The following is a 27,267-nucleotide window of genomic DNA, read 5'->3' as shown; positions in this document are numbered from 1 at the left end:
TTCACTACCAGCAAGGGAAGTGATGCACAATGGAATAGCTTATAGTGTAAGTACAGAGAGTACTGAAAGAGAACTGCAGAAACAGGAAGATCTCTGTTGGCTCTTCTCCTTGCTCCCTCTCTTTTAGCTTCTGAAAATATCCTTTTTGGTTTAGTTTCTCAGTGAGATTGCTTTTTCCTGTTTTTCTTCCCTGTTTTCTACTTCAATGCAGTATATCTCAGTCATAAGCTTAACACACAGACCCATTTACTACTTCTGCTGTGCTTAATGGCTTCATATCTCTAAAACATTTGCTCCCTAAGTGACAAAAGCAATCATAAACTTTCACTACAACTGCCTTGCTTCACTGAACAATGCCACGGTAAGAGCTGTTCTGCAGTACAAAGTACCCAGCACCCAGAATTTTCTTCAGCATTAAGACAGTTGGCTGCAGAAGTCTGACATGTCACCACCACCATCTGCTTCCATAACTGAAGTAGAATCACAGAACTGTAGGGGTTGGAAGGGACCTATAGAGATCATCGAGTCCAACCCCCCTGCCAAAGCAGGCTCCCTACACCACGTCACACAGGTAGGCGTCCAGGCGGGTCTTGAATATCTCCAGAGAAGGAGACTCCACCACCTCCCTGGGCAGCCTGTTCCAGTGCTCCGTCACCCTCACTGTAAAGAAGTAAAGTAGGGAAAGTCCCCTTCCTTGCAACTACAGCTCCTAGTCAGGATATTTGCTTCAAATGCCAAAGAAGGTATACTTACACTGGCAGAGTAGTACCTCAGGTCCTCCAGACAAGCTCCCTCAGCTTTCTGTCACATTGGCAAAAATATTATTTCAAAGAACTACAACTAGATTCCTCACAAAATGCAGTTCAAGTCCCCCAAATCTCACACTTTTGATACATAACATCAAAATGATAATAAATTTCTGGTGCTCATTTTTCTCAGGCACCAACAGATTTCCAGATATCCAAATGGTTATGGAAGAAGAACGTTACTGATGACATATGTAACACCACCAGCAGGCTATGGCAGCATCACTGAAGATAAAAGTCTCCACGATCTCTTATTTTCTATCCTCATCCACGTGGCTCCCACACATAAAATCACCTCGCCCACATATCTACTCTACACCACAATTTTTGCAACTGTCAACTGAACTTTTTAACTTGCATTAGTGCTGTACACCCCAGGTTGGAGGAAAATAAGTACAGGTGAGCAGAAAGGACTAGAGGCAACATGGCTTCATGCAAACAAGAAAAAAACAGGAAGTTATTGATCAATGAGTATTTAATAGTAAAAGCACTTCAGAAGGTTGGCTTATCTTGACAAGTGAATTTACTTGGGGGGAAGGAGAAGGGAGTGAGATGCCCATATTTCTCTGTGAGTTTAACTTCCAACATTTGTTTTAAATCAGTAGTTTTAATAACATTAGGTAGAATTCTAAAGAAAGATGCAGACACAAGTAGAATCTTACGCATCTACTCAGTGAGGTTTCTGTGCGCTCAAAACATCTCTTGTAGATAACATCCCCCGCTCCAGGAGAATGCAACCAATTTACAAATATAAATTGCATTTCTCAGGTTCTAAAGGAAATGCATAAGCAACTAACATCAACTACCAAAGGCTTAATAGCACAAGAAAAACTGCTAAAATACTCTCTTTTGGTAATATGAACACACACTGTGAACACTAAACGAAGACCTCCGTTTTAAGATGCCTCACAAAGTAAAGCCCTTGCTGAATAGTTCTCTAGAAACTCAGTAATTCACATGCAGGGGAGAAGTGAACAAACAAATAACAGTACTCTGAATTACCGCTCTTTATATGTTGCATCTTCTGACTTGATGCTAACTCAAGGTACAGAGCACAACTTCAGGATTTCCTTCAAGTAGATGGCTCGCGATTTCTACAGAACCCTTTAAAATCCAGAGATTAGCATCAAAAGGATACTTCAGAAGAATGGGGCCCTGGCAACCTGGACTAGTACCAGATCTGGAGGTTGGTGGCCCTACTTGTGGACATGGGATTGGAACTTGGTGGTCCTTTCCAACCCAAGCCATTCTATGATTCTCCAGTATCTACATTAACAATGCCTTGTTCTTAATGAAAGGCTTCAGCAGCTACCAGAGCCTGCCAAGTCTCCTTCCCTTCCTCTCTCCTCTCACATGAGGCTTTCAAGAATGCTGCTATGTTGAAAATACAAAATTACCTTTGCCCAATAACATGTAATCCAACAACAACAAAATACCATCTCAAATGACTTGATAGGAGAAAAGTATTAAGTGTGTTTTATAGTCTTATGTCAATTCCAAGGTGAGCAAACTGACACTGTGATATTCAAATAAATAAAACTCTAATACTCCTGTCCCATATTCTACACTGGTTTCAATCTTACCCTACAGAAAGTTGTTGCTAACTATTCTTAAATGATGAAGTTTAACAGCCTAGCAAAAAAAGGTTATACCCAAAAGCCATCTAGCACCTTACAGCTATTTTCAGAATAAGGGAACTAGAAACAAAATACACAGACACTGAGAAATTAAACTGCACAGTACATTAAATTATTTTCTTATTTCTAGAATGTATGAATACAAGCATACCTGGAATTGTAATTTAAACAAAGGTAAACACTAATTTAGAATTGCGATGTAACTAAATCTTTCAAAAATCTTGCACTTTCTTGCAAGTTTAAAGAAGTATTTTAGCAATAGATTAATCTGATCTAGTGGAAGGTGATGCCAGATGGACCTGTTCTGCTTTCTGCCACCATCTCCAATCTCAGGTCTCTTTTGCACCTCCTGTGACACACATACCACTTCACAGTGAGACTGTTCATGGATCACAGATAACTCATTGTGAAAGAGAAAAGAGAATGCTTTCTGCTGACCTTGCTCCCTGACAGAGCTTTCCATGAGTTAGATAAGTCTCACCTGTCAGCTAATTAAAATGGGTGAGAATACCATGGTGATACTGAAGAGAAGAATGAGACTGTCTCCTTGTGGCAGAAACTATCCCTTGGCTCATGCCCAAGGACATGATACATACTGCAGGTCTGTAAGTTCATTATGCTCACTCACCAGCTTTGTAACCCGTTACTGTTTTTGCTTGCTACTGCTGATCCTAAATACAACTTCATAGTAACAATTTTACCTATTTAGCAATACGAATCCATTGAGAAAAAAAGACCATATTAAAAAAGTACATTTGTTATTCTAACTTAAGACTTTCTTTTTTTTGTAATTTATGACAACACCAAATTAAATGGTGTTACTAATGCTCCTCAAGTGCCTCCAAGCAAGTACTCTACAAAATACCTAACTTGTCACTTTTCTCCTTTTTATTGCAACATTTGTTGAATAAACTCTAAAGGTCATTTCCGTAGTTGAGGAAAATTTGAGTAATATCATCATAAATATTCTTAAGAGAATCTAATTTTCAAAATAAAACAAAAGAAGAAAGTATCATAGCTTGACTTTTATGGATGTCACCATCTTTGGACTACACCCAAATGCATGCTAAAAATAGTAGGAACAGAGTTATATTAAACCAGGAAAGCACAAGGTGCCTTGATGCAAAATATTGGTTCACATGAAATAGAAAAATATTTTTCCCATGGAAGTAAAGTAAAACAGCCAAGGAAATAAAACACCAGACCAGTTGCTCCTCATCTTAAGGAGACACTGCAAGATCATATAGTTCCAATCCCCCTGCTATAGGCAGAGACATCTTCCACTAGATCAGGAAATCATGCACAAAAATTCTTGTTAACTGAGAATTTAAGTTGTTCACTAAATGCACACAATACCTCCTTATTTCAAAAGCAGACATAACACATACAAAATACCATCACTTACTGGTAATTAAGATACAAACCAACAATTTGAAATATCTGAATTCTTCAGATTGACAATGATTTTTTTAAAAGCTAACAATTATGAATATACTTACACATCACCACTGTACCAAGGCAATTTCTAACATTTTCCTTTCTCTTATGGAGGAAGAATTAGTTTAAATGGGAACACATCAGACTCCCCAATTTCTATTTTCCCTTCCCAATTATGACTACATCAGCCACGCATTATTATACCAGTGATAAGAATAATAGTCTTTCATGAAAAGCAACCCTTACTTCCCAAAGCGCCAAAAGGAAAAACAATGACATTAGGCACCAGCTCTGCTGCAACAACTGATAAGACTTGCAAAGGAGCAGCACAGGTCATCCACAACACCTGGTGCTACAGGATAGAAATAGTTTCATGAATACATATTCTTCCATTAAACATAGCTGAATATGGACTTTTCAGGTGTTCCTTTTTAAACCGTGCCTAATTACATCTCAGCTTTCTGGCAAAACAACAGCTGTCTCCTTAGGAAAGTAGTAATTGTAGCACAGAAGTCAAAGATGTATTTGCACTTGCTTCCTGCTTTTGCTCATGGCTACCAATCCAAAAAAACAACAGAAGCCCACAACTATGCAAACATCTGGAATTTGTCAGAAAGGACAACAATAAATACCAAAGAATTAGATTTAAAAAAAAAAGGGATCCATACCAAAACTTGAACCCCAATTCTAGCCACTTGTCAAAATTACATAAAATTTATTTCAGAAGGTATCTGTGACTTCCTTTCCTGGGCTGTCTTAATTCATTCATACCTTTTAAGAAAACATTCAATCCACATCCAAAAATTAATCTGAGCACTTAACTACTATTAAATACTTGAGAATAATCTATGTCTTGCTTACAAAACTAAATAAGTGATTAGATGCTTCTGGACACGCATACTCACTTTGACTGGTTGGGGCAACAATGAGAAATATCCAAATAACAACAGTCACTTCATACACAGGCCTCACTACACTTCTTACCATAACTCCTGTTGATCTTACTCTATCAGTGCAGCACAACTACTAGAAAGGATCTGGAATATTACCCACCATGTAATTGGTTTGCTTTGCGCTCAAAAGTTCAGTTATAATACACGTAGCAGCGGACACTATGCCCATATTCATATACTTCTTTTTGTAACGTAAGTGAGAGACTCACTTAAGTATTAGGAGCGGTGGGAAACTTTAAGGGAAACAGGGTAACTAAGACAAGGCAACTGGCTGCCCTCATAAACTGCAATCAACTTGAAGAGCCACTTCAGGTCATGGGAAATTTCTAAGATGACAACCCTTTCAAAGTTCTCTTCCCACGGTCAGAAAAAAATACCACATGGAAAAGAAACACGCCGTGAAAAAACTACTCTTTCACTATCTCTTACAGTAACTTGTATGTAAGCCAAACAACGTACAAAGTTATCTATCACCTTTTTAGCTACGTGTCCTTTCAAAGTAGAGCACAAACCTCTAAGAATGTTCAATCAACGCATTATCAGCTGGCTCACGTACTGTTTGCGGATACTGACATTTGCAATCCTTTTACTGGGATCTATTGTCATTGTTTAAGCTCAGATGACTCAGACAAAAACAACGCTATTTTCATGTTTAAAATCACCATTGGTCTCCCACAACAATAACAGGAAGAACTGCACGGATCGATATGCAAGATTACTAACAGGGACTTTTCTCCTCCTACCCAATGACACACACGTAAAACTTTCTTAACCAGGTAAAGCGTGCTGCACTTACCAGATCTCTATGAAGCACCCAGTTCGCATGGAGGTAATGGATTCCATCAAGGATCTGGTAGAGTAGTGATTTAACCATAGATCTCGGCAATTGCATGGGCTTTTTATTTGCTTTTGAGGCACGATGAAACTTGATAATATGCTAGAAATAAAACAAGCAGAAACATAAGCTTCTTAAACGACATCATCAACAACAAAAACCTTTCTACTTAAAAAAAAAAAAAACTATTAACGATAATTAATGGTATGAAACTCAAAGGCTGTTGAACTTTGCAATTAAAAAGTAACAGTGAGGTGCTCCCAATATCTGTAAACTGTTTTGATTCTCTGACTTGCTTGAAAAATAGCTGTCAAGCTTTTGATAATTTCTGAAGACTAACTACTTACCTCCAGTGAAATTTCTTGGTCGTTCTCCTCCCTTCCCCCTTCCCACCATCCCACCTGGGATCCTCCTATCCTCACTGCTGCTAGATCAGAAGCTTCTAAACCAGCAGCATCTACTGGATGCTGTATTCTACATTTCCACATCTTCCCTAAAAACACCCAGAAGCGATTAAACCACCACTGCACTTCAGTGTTCCCCCTAAATCAGAACTCAACAGAGAAAAATGAAACAAACAAAAAATCATGTGCAAACACCTAAAAATCTTCAAAGTTTTGGCCATATACTTCATTGATGAAGATATGCTAGTGGTTATTGGATTACATTAGTCAATCAGTCCACAAGAGAACAAATACTGCCTGAAACCAACCAGGGAATGCAAAACAGATCCCAGCATTAGTCAGTTGAAAGATTAAAAAAAGAATGACAAGATTGCTGAGATATCATGAAATATTCATAAAGTAATTAATATTTATTGTAAGATCTATGTGAAGATCATGTGTTAGGTTTGGTTTTGCTGCACTGTATAACAAGGAATAAAATAGGATGAGGCCTTCTACCTTTTCAATCCTCAGACAAGATGAAGCAACACAAGGGACAAAACTAATTTTAACAAACTGCCACCAATTATAGAATAAATTCATTCATTATGATGAAAAAACAGCATCGTTTTTTAAAGTAGATTCAATAAAGCATTTCAAGCAACAGAACAGTTTTCAATTATGCACTTTTTGTGAGAAAGAAGCTGTAAAGGCAGTTTGCATTTGTAATGAAAGCTATTCAAAATGTTAATCTTTAGTGTGACAAGACTACTAATTACCCAGTTTTTAAAGAGGATTTGTCCAGTTCCTGATCATCTCCCTCCAAATTCAGGAGGTAGCCAATGGCTACACTGCCACCATTGTCCCCCATTACGACTATCATTACTAATACAAATGGAAATAGTTAATTAAGAGTTAATAATTCTCTGGCTCTCACCAGAACCTCAGCAACTTCTAACACTTCAGCTGCTGTTAAACTGTGGTTAGCAACGATACAGATAGTACCTTTTAAAGAGAAATAAGGAAGTAAAATCAAATGCTTATTTCTGAGCAACACTAACATTTCCATTGATACTTTTATTACTATACATAAAACAGAAGTGCAAAACAAAATTGCAAAAAAAAAACAAAAAAAGGATTAATAGATTTATATATATTATTCCATATATATATATATGGAAACTAGAAAACCAGTACCTAATGCTTTAATCATGCAATCATTCTGAAATCAGTACAGGAAAGTTTTAAGTAATAATTTCCCTAGACAAGTTTTCATGCTGTCAAGTCACAAAAAGATTTTGTCAGAACTTCAACTGAGAACCCCTACCTTCCAGCACTGCATAATGTTCACTGGATAACGACTGTCATGTATTAGTACAACTTGATTTAAAAAGCAGTAACCATTCAGTAAAACTCAAAATTAATATCTATCTATCTATATATATATATATATAAAGTAAAATAATACAAGAGCTCCACAAGTCAAGGGTTTCAACAGACAGACCCACAAACCAATCTCAGCTCTTTTTCAACACACAGAAAACCACTAAACAGGATTTCTCTATCCATTTGAAAATTTATTAGGATCCACATAAAATATTGATATTTTAACAAAGGCATACATGAGAAGAATCTGCAGAATGGTCTCATAGGCCACAACATGACTAAATTAGCATCTAGTGCACTCAGGAGGAACTTTATACCTCTGGCTCCAGTAGAGACGCTTGAGTTGCATCTCCCAAATGCAACAGCAGTAGGCCAGGCCCTCTGGTTTCTGTCCTGCCCACCCTCATTCCTGCCTACTTTCTTTAGATGAACCGAGAAACCTGCCAAAAGCTTTGTCCCTTGAGAAATTAAAGCATTGAGCACACAATTAAAGCAATGGGAGAGAGCCCACCTAGGAGCAGGATTCTATTTATTAATGAGGAACTTTTGAGGTGGGCACCTAGTGGATTTCTGTAGGGCTCCTGTTTAGGGCCAGAGAACTGGCCCTAAAAATTGACGCCTCCTCCCCAGAACCAAGATCAAGGACAAATTTACAATCAGAAAGATTAACATGGTAGAAAGGTGATAGAGGAGGGTAACAGCAAAAAGGACTAGTGCAGATGGAATGGTGTTACAAAGGGAAAGGAAAGGTGCTCACATGTGCCTCTGAATAGCCAGGCTAGCAGGAAAGACTTCACAAGAGAAGGATCTCCAACCAGAGATCCTCCCACAGTGACGCTCAGCCCTTACAGGAGGTCTAAGAGAAGTACAGTGAGGCCTTCACTTTGCCTTCACCTGTGCTCCCAGGGCTGACCAGGTCCTTTCTCCAAGTGTTCAATCAGTGGTTCAGGCTGTGACTCTGTTACCATACAGACATTGCCAAAACAAAAGAAAATACACTTGTGACTCATGGAACAGTATTCAGTCTAGTAGTTCATGCATCTTGTATGTTACCAAAAGTATTGAAATAGGCTTGAAAAATGACTTATAAGGAACTATGTACGTTTTCTAAACCTTCCACCATAAGCAAAATAAACCGAACACAAGATAGCTTGTTCCAAGTAAATCCCTAGTATATACACCCAGTTTTCAAATTAGCACTCAAAAAGACCTGAATTTTAGCCTGCTTGTAACAAAGCCAAGCTGATGCACACTATGGTTGTGTCATCCCACTCCTGATTCCAAGAACTGCTGTTCACTACAACAGTGGTAAACAAATAAATTACATTTGGAGGTTCTTATGGAACTAAGTTCCTAAAGGTGGCATTTCACATGTGTCTGACTAAAAACATTGCAACATGAAACATCCAGTGTTCATGTCACTGCTAAATACAAATTATCCTTAAATTCCCACAACCTTGGCAAAAAATAAAGTGAAATAAGTGTGTAGTAATGTTACAAGTATGTTATCAGACAAGACTACTATCAACAAGGAACAGCGTTGCCATCCGTAAGTTCAGCCAGCACTTCTGTGTCAAAAATAACCCCATCTATTTGGAAAGGATAAATCATGCCATAAAGATGACTTCCCGTAATAATGTCTGTTGATAAAAATTATATCTTCAAAACAAACAAAAGCTATGCCAGCCCACTCCCTTTTACCCCCATAAATCTTACATTCTTCTATCATCTAGCAGAATCCTTCACTGGTAAAGAAAAGCAACAGAAGACTGCACAGAGAATTACTCAGTGAACTGGAACTGAATTAAAACAAAAATGACTACAGAAAATTAGTAGAAAAAAATAAAGCTACTACACTGAGAAAGGTATTCTAATGTAAATAAAAATATTTAAAATCAACCAGTATTATTTTCATGACTGAAAGCTAAACTGAAACCCTATAGGAAGAAAGAGTTATAACTGATTATAGCAAATTTGGAGAAGACTAACACAGATGTATTATAAAAAACTCATGTGATTAAATACATTTGCAAAGTTATTGCACAAATTGGTATGTAAAATCCTCACAACTTCTTTTAGCATACAAGAATATTATTCAAAACACTGTTAAATCAGAAACCCGTGCATTCAAGATATTTTTTTTCTCTTTAATTCATTAAAGAACATAGAAGAAAAACAGATATATTAATTAAAGGAATTACACTTTTTCACCTACACATACTTTTGACTATGAACTCCTAACTGCATAAGTGAGAAGGTTAATTAAAAATAGTACCAATTATATTCATGAACTGGAGATTAACTCAGGTATGTGTTACCTATTAAATACTTTTGTTTGTTTGTCTGTTTTAATCTAAACATGAATTGAGAGAGAAAAATCTGGATACAATTTGAATGAAAGGCATCCAAGACGTTATGAGTAAACACTGAAGAAGTGAATACCCTCAATAAAAAACAAACAAGAGATAGTTGGTTTTCTAGCTGTGAACATCTGAAATTGAAGCTTTCAAATAAAAAAAAAAACAAAAAACCAGACAAAGTTGTGAGACTGAAGCAAATTGCCAGGAGTTAAAGGAAGAGCGTAGGCTATAATACATGAAACACTCAATAACAGCTGCTGACGTGCACCTTTATAACCTTGTGTCGGATGTCTCTTTTACACATGGTGAGGTAAAAGCTAAGGTATCTCATATTTATTTCATAGCATAAGCATATGTGAGCAACGATGACACTGTAACACAACACTATAAATGAGTACACGTGGCACATCCGATACGTTAAAAATGTTATCAGTTGTCAGAGACTAGTAGTCCAGAAAAATCACAAGGAAATCATTTCTGGGTTACACTAAATGTTGGAAATTGTTTTAAATAAACATGAATTATAGATTAGTTGGTCAAAAAATCTGCTATATTCTTAGACATTCTTTACTGTAATCCCATTAATACTTTTGCATAGTATTGTACGTTACTTGAGAGATGATGAAGGAAAATCTTTGATAGATTTAGTAATCAGACAGTGAACATGTTTGCTAGCAATGACAACATCATAAGTCTTCATCAATACCTATCAGAAGTTGTTCTAAACAAGCATAGCTTTCTTTATCCCTTGAAAATGGCATCAACAGAAGTTACTGCAAGTTATATGGTATGCTTCTATTTTAACTCAGATTTCAGATTTGAGTACTCTAATCCTTGGGAATTAAATGCAAAGTTAAAAAAAAAAGAACGTTGCTCACCATAAAAGAACTTTTTAATAAGCTTAATTGGCACCATCACATTTCCTCATTAGAATGGGACAGTTTTCTTCAGCATTACAAAATGAACAGAAAAAGATAGCATCTAATACAGTTCATTCATCTTTTGCCAAATATTTACAGTACTGAAGCTGAAAATGTAATGATTTTAATTAATCTGTTTATAAGTAATGAGCATTTGTTCCTCTCATTGAAGCCAGTAAGAGTCACTAGAGTTTGGGCAACTTTGAACAGAATGAAGATTCCCATCCTTTAAGTTTTGCTGTGTAACACTAAGATACATACATTCAAAACTGCATTGGTCTCTGGGAGTCTATGATTCTCCAGTGATGGCACATCAGATCAATACTAAATCTTACTGAACTTGATACCCACAATGAAGAGACTTACTTTGTTTTTATGTGGTGCTGAGAAAGCACACGGTGCAAACCAGTAACAAAAATGTGCCAATCCACTATTACAATTTCTACCTCCAATTGCTGAAAGGGCACAAGTTGTAAAGCACAGAAAATGCAAAACACAACACAACACAGACAGAAATGACAAGTGGTTGTTATTACTGAAATGTGTTACAAAATAAGTGGATTTTCAGGAGGTTTTTGAAGAGGATAGTGAAGGATCTTTACGTACGTTAATTGGGAGACTGTTCCATGTGTAGGAGGCAGCGTGGAAAAAGACACAAAGTTGGGAGTGAGCAAAAGAGACAAAAGGGGAATCAAGAATGATGCTTGGGAAGTGCTGACGGTATAGGAAATGAGGACCAAGGTTAAGCCAGAACCAAGATTGCTTTGAGTATGGCTAACTTTATGCAAGGGAGGAAAAAGAATTCCTGCAAAGGCTTAAGAAGCAAGGAAATATGGGCAATTATATAGGGAAGGAGAAATGATTTGTGTAGCATGTCCCATAGGGTGAAAAAAAAAAAAAAAAACAAAAAAAAAAACCAAAGAGCAGTGGGAAGTGGGAGACCAGTTTACATCAAATAACTAATATAACAAGCATTCAATTTCAAATAATGAAAAAGAATTAAATTCACGGAGATTATGACCAATACTCAGCCAGATGTAAGGAGTGGTAGGAACATCAGACTGCAGCAATTCTTTAGATAAAGCTGTTAAGTTATATGAAAAATCACCACGTTGTGTAAAAAGCAGATGCCCCAAATAAATTTGAAAAGTTCAGCAAAAGTATGTTTTGAACGTCTCTCAATGTAGCAGTAAAACATGTTTGTTGAGATTGTTTTTTTTAAATGAGTAAACTCAGCTGATGCACTTATAAATTATGTCCATACAGGGTTTTATCTGCTGCACTCCTATTCATCATCACTGTCACCAGCTGGCAGACATATACAAATTCACTGTACACACAAACATAATGAGGAAAACTTAAAATACAAAGCTGCTACCCTACAAAAGAAATTCAAATAACATTTTTAACATAAAAAGGGACTGAAATCTCATGATCTCAACTGTCCTGAGCCAAAAATACACTTTTTACAGTCTGTCTACTTTTGTTCCACGTTACACTTGATTTTTTTTTTTGTCATTTACAAGTACTTATGCATTAGCTCTGTACAAAAAAAAAAAAAAAAGGACCAAGCACTCTGTCACTATCATAGTATCATTACTAATAGCAATTTCCATATTACTGAAGCCTTAAGAAATAATATTGGAACTCATTTTTCCACTTTCCTTTGAAAATACTATAAGAAAGAGAATTATAAACATACTGATTACTAGTCATTTTTTGTATCTTTTGTGTTTAAGTCTTAATCTAAATCCAGGCAACTCACTTCTAATTGAAATCTTACCACATTTCACTGGAAATCTACCGACCTGCAAGTCTCTATTCCTGTTCCTTATAGTCAATGAGCATCAGCAGACCCAGTGCTGATAAATAAATAAGTGCTTACTTATTTATTTTTTCTTATTTTCATTCTACTCATTCTGCCGCAAATTCACTGTTCAGAATTTAATGACAGAACGTTAATGCTGCTGTATCTCAGTAAAAGGACTCAGTAAACAGTCCCACTCATTCTTCTTCCTTTTTCTTTGTTTTGGTAAAACTGCAGGGAAAATAAAATACTAACTACATTTCCAATCCTTATTTTAGAAGATCTCAATTTAGGAATACCATCTTTAACCCTAATTAAATCTTAAAGGGAAGTTGTTTTAAGCTTCAAAATGAAGTCTGGCATTTTAAGAATTCTACAGAGACTTTGCAGGTTTTAAGAGAAAGATCAAAGTGTAATAAGAACAGGAAGTCAGTTAGACCCTGAATTACAGAGGAAGAAAAGTATGCATCTCTGTGTTATGTGAAGGCACATCACATACACTTCAGCTTGTTCACGCTCCTATTACACTATATCAAACATTCAGGGAAATCTGTACTTACCCACAAGTCATGCTCAGCATAATCAAACAGCAGCCAAACCTTTCTGTCACTGTGAGAAAGGAAAACCTTCTGTAATGCAATCACATTAGGGTGCTTCAACTCTCGTAAAAGCTGCAATGAGATAGACAAGTTGTTGTTATTTCCATGTTTGTTAAAAAAAAACAACATAACAAAAAAAAAATTATGCTAGTGTCTTACCACAGCTAAACAAACAAACAATCCTAAAATAGGCCCCAGGAGATAAATACTGTATAACATCTTTATCAAAGGTAAACATCAGAATTTTAAAATGTCAGATTGGAGCTGGTGCAGCCCGTCAGATTCCTCATGTGGACAATATGGTTATTGATTACCACACAGTTATTCTATTTTCTATAATTTTCTGCATTTCATTTCTGACTCCATTGCCTGGAAGCATATGGGGTCCTTGTTTTCAGAACATAAGGGTGTTTTGAAAGAAAAGTTTACCAAATAACTTATTAATAGATGTTTCAAATACTCTTCTGTAATCCAGACAGAAACCTGGATTTGCTGTTTGCCAGAAACAAAAAACAACTCAGTCTCACCACTACTACACCCATAATTAAACAGCACACAAAAGCATGCACTGCTGCTGAAGTCACCGTTCTGACAGATCAAATCAGTTCTCAGAGGGAGCCGGGAAGCAGCAATTCCAAAACTACCATTCCCATGGAATCACTTTTGTTTGTTTGTGACACTGCCTTCATAAAAATGATTGATCACCTCTGTTTTATCTGAAAATCGTTTGCATCTGCGGTTCTATTATATAAATTGCCAAGCACCAGTTTCTAATGGCTAAAACAGTAATTCTCGTAGACACCAAGGTACATCTGAGAGAAACAAATCATTCTCTCTTTCCCCCTTCAGAAAAAAAGACATTAGATGTTAATTTTAGGGTGAAAAAGGGATGAAAATGATTAATTGTAAATCATACTGTCCCTTGGCTATACAGATATTTTCCAAGTGTTTTCTTCTGTTTTCTAGCGTTTTCTTTTGTTTCTTCCTTTCCCTAACACAAAGGCTTAGCAACTCTGAAAGATGTGCCTACCTAATGAACTCATAAGCAGTCATTCTCAGGTATCTCTTAGGTGATGCAGTGTAGAAATCAATTTATCACTTAAACAGTAACATTAACTCTTAAATTATAAACTGTCAGAAACCCAAAGACTATAACTGTGTCTCCTTGACATACATTAAGAAAAATACTGCTATGTACCTTTGTTTTTAGCAATGCTAAAACTATTTTCCAGAACCAATTTGATGCATTGCTTCAGACTTCACACTGCTCTAAAATAAAGTAATAAAATCTTGTAGCAAGAACTTTATTATTACTTTTTTTATTTAAAGACACTGTTAGCAACAACACTGAAATCATTTCAGATTTTGGAACAGTTGATGAGATTAAGCATTCTCTCAAGAACTCACAGAAGAAATAGCCAAAGAGCACCAAGCTCCATAATGAAAACCAGCATATAATAGAAATGTTAACAGAAATTCTATGTAAAGCATAAGAACAAAAACAATACCTGAAACATTCTACATAAACTTAAAGGTGCTACACATAATAGATACAGGCATGCATATATTATTCAGTTCTAAGCAACAACTCACTCAAGCCAGGCTGAGTAGAGGACTTGTGTAGTGGTGGTCATGTACCAGAGCAGCCCAACTAATAAGCAAAGCCTGAAACCTTTTCTTTTCATGGATGCCACATGAAAGCACTGTCCCTTTTCAAAAAGAAGTGGTACATTTCTTACCTACAACAACGACATGCACTCATTTATAACAAGTAGGCTATTCTTAATGTATTTTATCTTTTGATGCACCTTGGATGAAATAACAAGTAACTTTAAATAAAATTTCTCACAAGAAAGAATCAAACATGTGCAGGTTTGATCTTAAAACTCTGATTTATGCAAAAACAACAAGGAAGAAATCACTCTGTTATTGTGATGTTGGATATGTTGACCTTCCACCAGAATTTCTGTATCTTATAGTACTCTATTCAGGTCAAACAACATCAGTAAGAGATGGAAAGAGGTCTCAAATTAACAGACTCTGCTTATCCATGTTATAGGCACTCTCTATCTGCCTGCTTTTCAAGTCTACTCTGCTCTGAAAGCAAATTAACATTATTACAGAATTTTTAGAGAGGCTATCTAGCAATTTTCCCTAATTATAATGGAAGCTGGAGAGGTCCCAGTTGACTGGAAGCTGGCAAGTGTTATCCCACATTTCAAAAAGGACAAGAAAGAAGACCCCAGTAATCATAAGGCTGTCAGTCTCACCCCAGTGTCTTGCAAAATTACAGAGATTATTCTGAGAGTTATTGAAAAACATCTGAAAGACAAAGCAGCCATTGGGCACAGCCAACTTGGGTTCATGAGGGGAAAGGCTTGTTTAATGAATTTAATTTCCTTTTATGATAAGGTTACTCACCCTAGTTGACCAAAGGATTTTTGGATTGCAACAAAACTTTCAATACAACTTCTCACAGTACCCTTCTGGACAAAACACCCAGCACACAGCTGGATGAACACACAATGCAATGGGAGATGGGTAAAGCTCAAGTTATAGTAAACAGGGCTAAATCAAGCTGGCTATTTCTTCTAGGGTTCATCAGGATTCCATTGTAGGGACAGTTCTCAGTGTGTCAGTGACTTGGGTACAGGACTTAACAGTGTACTAATTGAATTTGCAAACAACTCTACACCAACCACTTAACTACACTTTATATTTTACTGAATAGTTCCATAAGTATGTACTGCTTTCAAGGAAGCCAGGGTAGCATCTAGTTCTTCAGTTAACCTTAAACTAGAATATAAAGGCCCTACGTCAGACTTTCCACTTGTGTTTTTTGACAATTTCTTCCCAATGATGGGAAGTGGCTGTCTTCATCATTATACAAGTTGAAAATGAAACAAAATTCAATGAAGGAAAAGAATTCTTCCTTAAAAACATTATCAAACAGGAAAGTACAAGGCAAAAAGGACAAAAAGGAAGTTTAAGACTACATTTAGGTAAGACTGTAGCCTAGTCTAATGGTTCACCTCACTGTTTCACCCTTCCACTATTCACTTGACGGGCTGTCACATGACAAATATACAACAGTGTTGAAATGGTTGCACATCAATTCTTCACCATAAACACATTTCACGAACGTGTTATTTTAGTGGCACCTAGAATCCCAAGGACAACTTCAGAGCCATGGTAAATCATTCTCTGCAGCTTTTCTGAACCACAGATTACTGCATAAACTTTAAGCATATAAAACAGATGAATGAAATACAATACCATGTTTGGTGGGTCTTGTTGATCACACCTCCAGGAGAGGAAAGTATTGATAGACAGCTCCTACAGTAATTCACTTTAAGCTCTTTGAACTTAGGCTACAAACTGACTATCAATATACCATACAAGTAACTTTTGCATGACTAGCAGTTAGGAAGTCCCTTCCTCTTTTGCATTAAGGAAGTTCTGCTTTCTATAAAAAACTACTTCTGTAAAAAGGACAGAAGAGTTTCATTGTTACTATCATAAACAAAACGATCAATTCTGAAGGCGTTTACTGCTACTGAAAATAGTCAGACAGTGCATTTCTAATGGAAACAACTTCCACACAAATAGTTTTTCCACCATCAGGTAAATAATGTTTTCTTTCTACCACCTACAAGATCAGGGTGAACAGACCCTTCCAGCTTACTGTGAAACTAAGAAAAATTACAGGAAAAAAAGGAAGACAAACACTGATGTCAGTATTCATACCAGACAATCTTGCAGCAAACATGTATTTCTACGTCAGTGAAGGCAAAACTCCATCGCCTTCAGAAGCAAATTCTGAGGTCATATCAACTCATCCAAGTGGTGTTCCAATCTTCCAGTTTAATCTGGTCTTCTGATCCTAGTTAATCCACTCTGGAACACCCCCGGTAATTTCTTTGGTGGAAATACAGTCAGTGATGCACCTAAATGCTTTCAAAGTTAGAGCCAAACCCTTCAACTGACATAGATGTGGATCAGAAGCTGTCATAGGAAAGTCCAAAATGTAAACCTGATGGCTCACAATGGCAGTTGTACCCTGAAGAATTAGAACTGCTGTCTTGTGTGATGAATATATTTAAAGCCTCTAGGCTCAATGAAGTTACTTTAAAATTGAAGCTGGGATTTTCAGAGGAACTAAAAGATCATTAGCTTACTCCTACAGAAGCTCTTTATGAATTCCAATCTATTTAGATGTTATTAATCAAGACTAGATCCTCTCCTCCATGTTATTACTATTATTCTTTTCACACAGACCCTCTAATGCCTATTATAATACCAAGTTCACGCTGCAGATTTTCCCTCAGGGAGGCAAATGGGCCTCTCTGAAAATATAAACAGGCAGCTATTAAATTTGCAAGAACAATTCTTTGTTAACTTTAACTTATGCTAAGGGTCCTAGAGATATCAGGAAGAAGAAAAAAAGACAGGGACAGAAACAGTGTGCCACACTAAAAAAATTACATGGAATTCAGGTCTGTTTAGTGCCCCAGTTGATTCTTTACTTAGAGGTTTTCCTATTTGGACTCCGTTTTCTAGCTGGGCAAATTCCACTTACAAAGGTATTGCACAGTTGAAGTCAAAAGAGTGCCTTTACTCAGTTGCAGCTTCAAACTGAACAGGTATGGAGGTACCAGACCACAAGCTGTTGGAAGCAGGCATATGTATAAGAAGTCTCACAGAAAGATGTAGGCAGCATATACAGACGGACACACGCACAGGAAAGTTAAATAGCAGACTATACACTGCTTCAGAGAGGAGATTTTTTTGCAAACTGCTTTGTTTGAATCCTACCCTTGGACAGACATCAGAATGGAAAACCACGCTGGGGAGACAGACTAAAATGCCAAAAATACAGCTGACATTCCTATATTAACTGCTCTGAGCACACTCAGACTTAACTGCAGGGCACACTCTACATGAAAACAGGCAAGCTAAAGTATTTTAAACTTTATTTTATTTTAACCAGAGTCCCTTGTTCTACCCAGTTGTCCTACTTTACTCCAAGCAGTCTTCACACTTCACCTCTCTAATGTTGCTTTATGCTTCCTCCACCCAGCTCAACCAAGCAGCTCCTAAACTGCAAGAACTGCAATCTTACACAAGAGAAAGACAAAGTATTTATTTTTTTTGGAACTAACAAGAATACGTTGAACAGAATCTAGCCAGTAACTTGCCAAATGTCAGGACAGGAAGAGGACAGAAAAAGCTGTCACACCCTCCTCCTGTGACAATGATTAAGAAAGTATTTATAAAATAAATATTTTCATTTCAAGAGCTGAAGAAAATAATGGTATTCTGGGGGAAAAAAATAGAAAAAAAAAAAAAAAAAAAGCACAGCAAAAGATTCCCAAAATACCTAATAAAAATTAATAGAAACTACGGTGACTGCATTTTAAATTCCTGAGGTTCCCAGAAAAAACAAGTTAGCCTTACCATGTTTCTTTAAGAACATACAAAGAAACACAAGTATAACAGCTCTTTCCATTTCCCAGTGACCAATATGTTGTACTTCAGCATGGACTTTCAAAGACAAAGGCTACTGTAAAATGATTCCTCAAACAAGGAAAAAGTTAATTTTTAATACACCTATATAAGGAAACACTGATGTCAAGATTACAAGATGGCAACTTGGCTCCAGTGTGCTCACCCTCACTCATGCACTGTCACACAACTTTACAAACCTAAACATTTGATCAGGCTCTTTGAACTACAGCTGATCTACCCATCCTATGCTTATCCTAATGTTTTTGCAATTTCCTGATTTCCTGGCCATCCCTGCTCTTGCACTGTATCTCACAAAAATGAACAGTGCCAGCAACTGATGTTTTCCAAAACACCTGCAGAAGGATAACAAACATGATCAGACATGACTCCTAAGCGATCCTCAATTTTTCCAAGGCTTTCCTCTCAAAAGTATTTACACAAGGAACATTGCATGAATCAGAGTAAGGAGAACAGCACTTCTGCTTTCGTAATTTTATATTAGAGAAAGAACACATGTCCAAATCTATGAGTGACAAATTATTTGTCACGTTTTCATACCCTTCTAATTTTATACTTCTCAAGGGATGCATGCAGAATCAGTAAAAGAATTACTAAAACATCTAGCATCTATTAATGAAATAAATTAGAGACATATTCATCCACTGAACAGGTCAAGATCTTTCAAAAACCTTTTTTATGAAGGAAAGCTTATCATTTATAGAAGAGGGAGCATTTTAGTCCCTAGGACAAGGAAGGCAAGCATTCAGCTTGAAAAGCTTGTAAGTAACAAGTTGATTGTCTACAAAATACTTAACTATCACATGACATGAAAATTCCCTGGCTTTGTTTCTGTCCAGGCCCTGAGCTTATCAAGCATGACACTGCTGAGGGCTCAACACCCCTCTCACCTTTATAACCAAATTCTTTGCCCAAAACACCTGTAAAATTATATCTGCAAGAGGTTCTCAGACTAGATAAAACAGATTATGCTCAGTAACAAAATGGCTGGGAGGCTACCAGCATCTCCTCTTAATCTGAGGACTCCGACCAAGGGGAAATCTCTACTTCATTGCACTACTGAATGAAAGGAACACAGTAGCTGAAAGGACAGAGCTCAAGTGCATAAGACCTCATGACAATATCCCCAGTTGACTATCACAGAAATATTAGATACTTTAGGAAGGAATGTTATAATCTTGTACATAACAGCGTTCAAGAACAGTGCCACAGAACAAAAATGTTATGCTTTTTTGCATATCAAGGTTTAAAAAAATCTTACATTATTATGGACAGAGAGCAGAAAAAAAAGGAAAATGGAAAATACGGAGAGAAAAGTTGATAGCTATTCTTCATATATACTCATTCTACCTATTCCAGACTGGCAGGAAGCAGTTTTGATGTATCATTTATATTTCAAGCCATCTTTAAATCAGAGTCAAGAATTCAAAACATTAAGCACAATAAACCCGTGCTCCTTATGCGAATTAAATGAATCCGAATAATAGCATCCATTAAAGTTTGATGTACTTCATTCATCTGATCTATGTAAATGCTTTACCTCTCATTAAACAAGCTAATAGACAAGCCTACAGTTGCAAGTATCAATTCAGATTAATACCACACTGAAAGAAAGAAACTTGCCTGCGGACTTGAGATAAAGTGAATATTCTTTGGTTCTTGACTTCATTAATTTGGGTCTGTTAAAATCACGGAAAAAATCTGCACCATTTTACAGTCAGGTTTCTCACATGCTCTTTCAAGATAACATTTAAGAATGTCGCTCTGTCGAAGCTTTAATTTAAGAATTATAGAAGTAATTGGTCTGTTGACAATTATTTACAACAAACTCAGCATTCTGCTCTGGAAGCACAAGACTACAACATTCTTAGTGTTGATTAACACCATTACATTTGTTATGTCTTTGCTCAAAGCTTTTCACATTTTACCCAAATCTTCAGCAAGCTTTTAGACACACATTAGGCAAATCTAACGCGTGAAGCAAGCTAAAACAAGATGTTCACTGGCTGTCTCTCAAGTCATTAAACGCCTACCACAAGATTCCTCTCATACTCTCACGATCAGCCTGCAACTGTGGAAAAAAAAAACTCCATTTGTAATCTAATGTCTATTTCCTCGTTCTTCAATTAAATATGAAAAGTTATTCGATGAGGCGATGAATATAGCAGAACCAGAATTCCCCCCAGTAAGGACTGATAAATTCGAGGAGGCTCAAAAGACTGCTAAATATGTTTCACAGAATTGGATGAGCAGAGACAAAACAATAAACAACACTTAAATATGTTCATATGCCAAACCCTTAAGAACAACAGCAGTTTTCTGAGAGATTTTGAAAGAACATTAGGTAATGAAATGGTGAAGCTAGTAACTGGCTAATATTTACCACCACGAGAGCTTGTAGTGTTCTGCATTTAATCTTCCACTGAACATAACCTCTCACTCAACTAAATCCTACTGCAAATGGGTATGGAACTTTTTGCCCAAGGCAGTAAAAGCAGTGTGGCCCCGAAAACAACATCCCACGAACAGACGTTAGACTTTCTTCCTGAGAACTGAGAGCAAATACTTTCCCAGATAATAAGCAGAAATGAGTAATTGGAAGTCATTCTCAAGACCTACAACAAAACTACTCCAGACCTGATATATCTCATTAAGCTTGCAATTAGAAGTAACAAATAGCACGTTTATAATCCCAACCAGAATTACAGAGTTCATTTACACACACCTTCTTTCTGGAATAACAACTTCACAAAGGGGAGTGCACCTTTCAGAACTTAGGAAAGTTTCTTACACAATTATGCCATAACCTACTTCTAAATCCTTGAGAACACAGCAAGCCTCTTGCCCCTTTATCACTCCTAGCACTGCAGAACATTGAATTGTATGGATCAAAATTTCCCAGGTTAGGCAGTAGTGAACATCTCATTGTAAATGACTACAGTTACAGGAATGCCACCGAGGACAAAATATGTACACATGCTTACTCAGAGAGAAGAGCAGCAGTACTTGACTCAGTTTCAAGGCTAATTTTGAGCCTATTTACTGTAGTGGCCATGATGCAGCTGAAGCAAACGCCAAGGAAAAGAGCATGTATAGAAGCACAGAGACAGCACAAGTCTTTCGTGCTATGCACAGTCAGCTTCCAGCATTCCATCACTTCAGGGGCATGGAAACCACACCTTAAATCAAGGTCCTTCACTGTTTCTGTGTTTGCTTCATTAATACTCAAATGAATTCCCCAGTAATAAAGTTCTTTAACTTAGACATATTCTTTGCTCTCTACAATATTTGGAGCTGTGTTTCAAAACTAAAGTTGCATTGCAGAGAGATTTACTACTTTCATTCAGTTGCTCGTGTTTCTCTGTCCCAATAAGCACTGAGTAACCATTCTCTAACTTTCTCGCATAGTTTCATGATTTCATACCTCCTTCAGTTTTCCCTGCCTCAGAAGCTGCGATTTCCCAGTCTATTTTTTCTCTGATTACATGGAGGCACTTTTGCATCACTAACTTTGTTGACTCCTATTTCCCTTTATCCTGCCTGAGGTGGAGAACGATCGAAATGACACAAACACTCAACATCTGAATGCATCAGGGATTTATGAGGTAGATCACATCTGCTTTGTTCTCCACTCTTGACTTGAGCAATTCACTTTAAAGCCATTCCAACAACTCTGAATTTGCCTTTTTGACTGCTCCTGAATTTGGAACATTTGCAGAGGTATAGTGAGAATGTTTTTCCTCCTGTCCTCAACCTGCACCAGTAATGATCATTCAGATCCATCACTCCTATATATAGATAGTATGTTCTTCCCCGTTTCCACTACTTCAAAATTCAACACTGATAAATGCAAACAATTTTAATCACACAACCTACTCAGTACCAAGATTGTTTTGCACTTCTGTATTGGTTACTAAAGAAACAAAACCTAGCTAAGTAATTTTGTACCATCAGCAAACTGTCATCTGACTCTTCACTTTCTCTTGGGGAATTTTATCTGTACAGATTCAGTAAAGAAAGGCTCACAAAACCTTTAGAGCTGTTAAACGATGCACTTGAGACAACTCTGGCACTGAAACAATGGAAAACATTTCACCCATTTTCCTCCTGCTTTAGATTAGTCCTTGCAGAGCAGGCTGCCTCCTTCTGCAACAAGGGAGAGGCAGGAAGATAGCAGAGGAGGACTAAGCGGGGCAAACAACTCCAAGCAGGAGCACAGCCCATACACTGCAGCCAGCAGCAACACCGTGAGTGGGAGGGATGGTGGAGTCAGATTCAACTGTGAAGAAAAGCACAACCCTGGAGAAAGAGCTGGTCAGAAAGGGAGTGAGCTACACAGAATAGTAAGACCAAAAGAAAAAGACTGGTTGAGGGGAAAACAAAAAGCAAAGACAGAAAGCATCAAGGGTTTAAGAGGTGCACAGAAAAGCATCCAAGAGGGCAAACCACTCCCCTAACCTTGGCACAAAGTCCAGAGCCCCACTCAACCCACTGCCAAGCGTGCCTTCCTCCTTTCCTCTTTTAAGCCTTAGTTACTGTGACAGGAGGGCCTTGTATGACAGCATGCTAACGTCTGTGGTGTGAGCAGGAGGTCAGAAAGAAGACAAAAATAAGGGAAGGAAGGCATCACAGATTAAAAAAAGGAGGAAAATAAAAAGAGCTTCTTCCCTATACTATAGCTGTTTCCACGGTAGAGAGTGGAATATCATGTAGTAACTGTCATTCTTTTTTCTTTACAGCATGACCTTCAGGAATAAAATTAGTCAGGTTTGTATAGAAAGGGAAGAGAGAAAAAAGCAAAAGGCTCAAAGAAAACATCAAGGGCAGCATAAAGAATGTGGGATTGAGTATGTGTGATACAATTAATCTGTAGAAATGGAGAAAACACTTGTGAAAACAGGTGCCAAATCTACAGAAACTAATTGCAAAATTTCATTATAAGCATTACTAGCACACAAACAGAGCAGCAAAAAGAGTAAATATTGCTGCTGACAGACCCTATGATAGAGTAGGGAAACAAAGAGAATTAAGAAGTACATCAACAGAGGAAAAACCAGAACAGGAGGATAGGAGCAGTCATGAATTCTTATACACCAGAAATCATAAGGAAGTCTAAGCAACCAAACACAAAGGGTATGTGATGCTCCAAGGAATGATTTTATAATAGAAATTTAATTATTCTAATTATTTTAGAATAGGAATTTAAGAGACAAGAACATTTGACGCAAACAACAGAAGAACAGCCCTGCTAGTGAACACGAACGTTAGCATCTCCCCTGACTTCAGAGGCAAATACAAGCTAATGCTTACAGCTAAGAGACCAGATACATCATCTGCATTAAATCACATAGGATGAACACATGGGAGTTCACAAAAGAACCAAGAACCAGAGTCAAAGGAAGGATTACAAGCAAAAGAGTTCAAGTTACATGCGAGCAGACTGGTAAAAAGGATTTTTTAAAAATCCTGCAAATAATATTTCTCCTTACTCAGACCGCAAATGTTTTACAATGGTTATTGAAATAACTGAATGTCATAAGACATTTTGTCCCAATCAACATGTCACTACTATACAATAGGATAACCCAGCCAAATACTCTAAGAAGTGCAACATGTATTTTGTTTCCACTCATTATGGTATTTTCCACAGTAAGATAAAAATCAAAACAGCATGCCCTTTATCAAGCCTTACAAAAAGAGCACAGGTCAAGGATTCTTCCTTTATCCCATTTTTGCCAAGAAAGAAAAAAAGTTTCTGCAACGCTCTTCCGAAAAACATAGAATAGACCTTTTATATTTGGCAAGAAGCATGGAAACGTTCAGGCGAGAGGCCAGATGTTTTGTTAAAAATGTGTAATGGTACAGTTTAGCTTTGTTGAGGACTCACAAATTGTGCCCTGAGAACCTGGTCCCAATGCCCTCTGTTCTTATTTAATACCCAGCAACACATCTTATTCCAAAGGTATAAATACTGTATAAAAACAGCCCCAAAAAACTCTTTTAAAAGACACGAGCAACATTTACTAACCTATGTTGTAAATGTTGTAGTAATCTCTGCTACTATCCGAAGGCATATTATATACTGCAACTCATACATGAAGTTACCCTAGAACAGCTTCTGCCAGAAGCGAGGCATCCTACTGATGGGAGCTGCAGTGAGAGTGCTCTGGCCCACACCACCCCTTCCCATCACATCCCTACTCCTCTTTGTCCTTCTTGACACACTAGCATCATCTGCTTTTCCCATCAAACACATGCTATGTCCCCACTTAATCAACACCTAGAAAGGTACAGCATCTATGCCTCTGTTGGGCTCCTATTTTGCCACAGCTTTATATGGCACGGTCCTCATCAGAGTTTTGCCATGCAACTTTGAATCTCAGAGCAGACTTAAATGCCCTCCATCTCTTATTCCACTCTGAATGTCCTTTTACCCCACCACCCCCAGATTATTAGGTACTTTAAAAGAATAAAGTAAATTATCATGACTTCACACTGACTCAAAAATAATTAAAGAGGCATTACAAAGACTAAATAGGAAGACTGCATGACACTGAAGCAAATACAATGATAAATGGAAATGCAAAAAGGAGCGCTAATGAATACTATGTCATAAACAACATTTTTCAAAAACCTCACTTAGAAAAAGGCAGGCGAGGAAGATTTCTTGCTTTACATTTTCTTTACTATTTATAGCCTACAAATTGGACTGTATGCAACAACAGAGCAATTAGCTTAAACTCTACCGATATTCTCACTGGTGATAATTGGTTGCTTCTTTTAAGAACATCTGTTCCATCTTCCTTAAGAAATGAGGAGCAGACCCTGTTACCTAGACAACAGAATCCTTCTGAGCATCACACACCAAAAGGGTAGCATCAACTTAAGTCACACTTATTCCTCCTCCCTGTGGCTCCATTATCACTGGTAGCATAACCAAATGTCTTCACTTCTTAAGATGAAATCCCTGTCTTTCAGACCACAAACTCAGGCCCCCTTTCACATGCACATTTTACTGTCCTTCAGCTGAGCAGCAAACAGCTTGAGGTCTTTTACACAGGCAGTTTCCACCACCTTGACCACCACAGAGTATTTTGGGGCAAGTCCTTTCAAATATAGAAATTTCAGCTCAGTTTCCTTGAATGCGGCCCAGAAACAGTCAGCTTTGCCATTATACCTCTGGATTAATGGAGATATTCAAGTGCTGCAGGAACCCATCCCATAATGCTGCTCACTAGTGCCTTCCAGTCAACACTACTGAGAGTAGCAAAGGTTAATCTACCTTCAGAGGATACCTTCTGTTGCCTTAGCAAACTCACCCCAATTTCATACTCACTAAACATTAGCAACAATTGAGTGGAGCAGACGACATAATCCTTCATATGCTTCAGTTACATGGATGATTATTTTCCCTTTCTCCCCCCATGTGCATGTGACGGACGACCAATGAACACTGAAACTCAAATAATGAAACAAATGAACTAAGCACTCAAAAGAAAAAAGACAGCTCACCAGGCAGAAAAAGCTGCAAAACAAATACCACCAACCCACCACCTCCTTTAAATTCATTCAAAGAACTTGATTGTCCAATGGCAATGCCTTGAACTTCTTTCCCTCCATCTTCTTCCTTTCTTGACTGGATGATGAGGGACTCATATCCTCAAATGCATATGTAGCTGTCTCTGATCAGGATGGAAACTTCTGTAGAAGAACTCCAAAGCCCTCAGGTTTGTTTTTTCAGTGGTAACCAGTTTCTGGGTATGTGCTTCTGGCTCAAAATGAATCAGTCAACACAACAGAGTCAATAGCACTAGAAACTTCCAAGTAACAACTATTAAACCAAAATACAGACAATCGGTTCACCACAGACCACACATTAGAACTGAACACTTCAGGACCTTACTAATTCAAATAAGACTGTTACTTTTTAGGAAAGCTCTACCATTGTATAGGAGAAAGATAATACTGCAGATAATTCAAGTGGGATAGGAACACAGATCTGTTCTTCAGTCCCATATATTCTGAAGAAAAAGAATAATAATTCTGGAAGTACTGAAGGAAGCAAATAAGAATTTGAAAATGGTCTGGATTTGAGACACCCTGAGATGAAGTGAAATAAACCATCTGGCCCCAGACTGAAAATCTGAACAATGGAGATAGCTGAAAACCATTAAAACTGAAAGTCACAGAAGAATTCCTTATTGGACTACAGGGCTTTGAGCAAGCTCAGTGTATTTCAGATGGGGAATACTACAGAAGAAAATATGTTAGTGGTAAATATTTAAGTCATGTGCATAATATATGGTTATAGCAAGAATGTAAAAGGTTCAATGACCACTCACCTCCAAAAAACATACATAACATATACATTACATATATACTTTATATATACTTATATATACTTTTATAGTATATATATATACTTTATATACTTACATATATATATACATATATATATATATAAAACAGACAAGATCTAGCCCATGTAAGAACAAAAACACTAATACATAACAAAAATAACATGCCAAAAAGGAAGGGACAATTATTAGCCTGAACAAGAAAGATATTAAGGCGGACAAGAATACTGAACAAATCTTGGAGTTTGGTTGGAGAAACAT

At 37.2% G+C, this 27,267-nt stretch overlaps 1 protein-coding gene across 3 annotated transcripts in view; it reads right to left on the bottom strand.

Moving 5' to 3' along the window:
* The window catches only part of CDK19 (cyclin dependent kinase 19), a 103,272-nt gene that overhangs the window by 51,025 nt on the left and 24,980 nt on the right, over window positions 1-27,267 (bottom strand). For all 3 annotated transcript variants that reach the window (XR_014944126.1, XM_015858727.3, XM_085541832.1), the window contains exons 3-4: window positions 13,085-13,195; window positions 5,630-5,770 (exon numbers count right to left, since the gene is read on the bottom strand). Coding sequence is in view for 2 of the 3 variants with exons in the window: in XM_015858727.3 (XP_015714213.1) it covers window positions 5,630-5,770; window positions 13,085-13,195 (252 nt within the window). In the remaining variant the exon portion in view is untranslated. The remainder of the gene's footprint in view (window positions 1-5,629; window positions 5,771-13,084; window positions 13,196-27,267) is intronic.

Source organism: Coturnix japonica, chromosome 3 (assembly GCF_054131305.1).
Source record: "Coturnix japonica strain WE chromosome 3, WE-NBRP24, whole genome shotgun sequence".
NCBI lineage: Eukaryota > Metazoa > Chordata > Aves > Galliformes > Phasianidae > Coturnix > Coturnix japonica.
The sequence above is the reverse complement of the archived record's forward strand: the minus strand, read 5'-3'. Positions and strand labels throughout refer to the sequence as shown.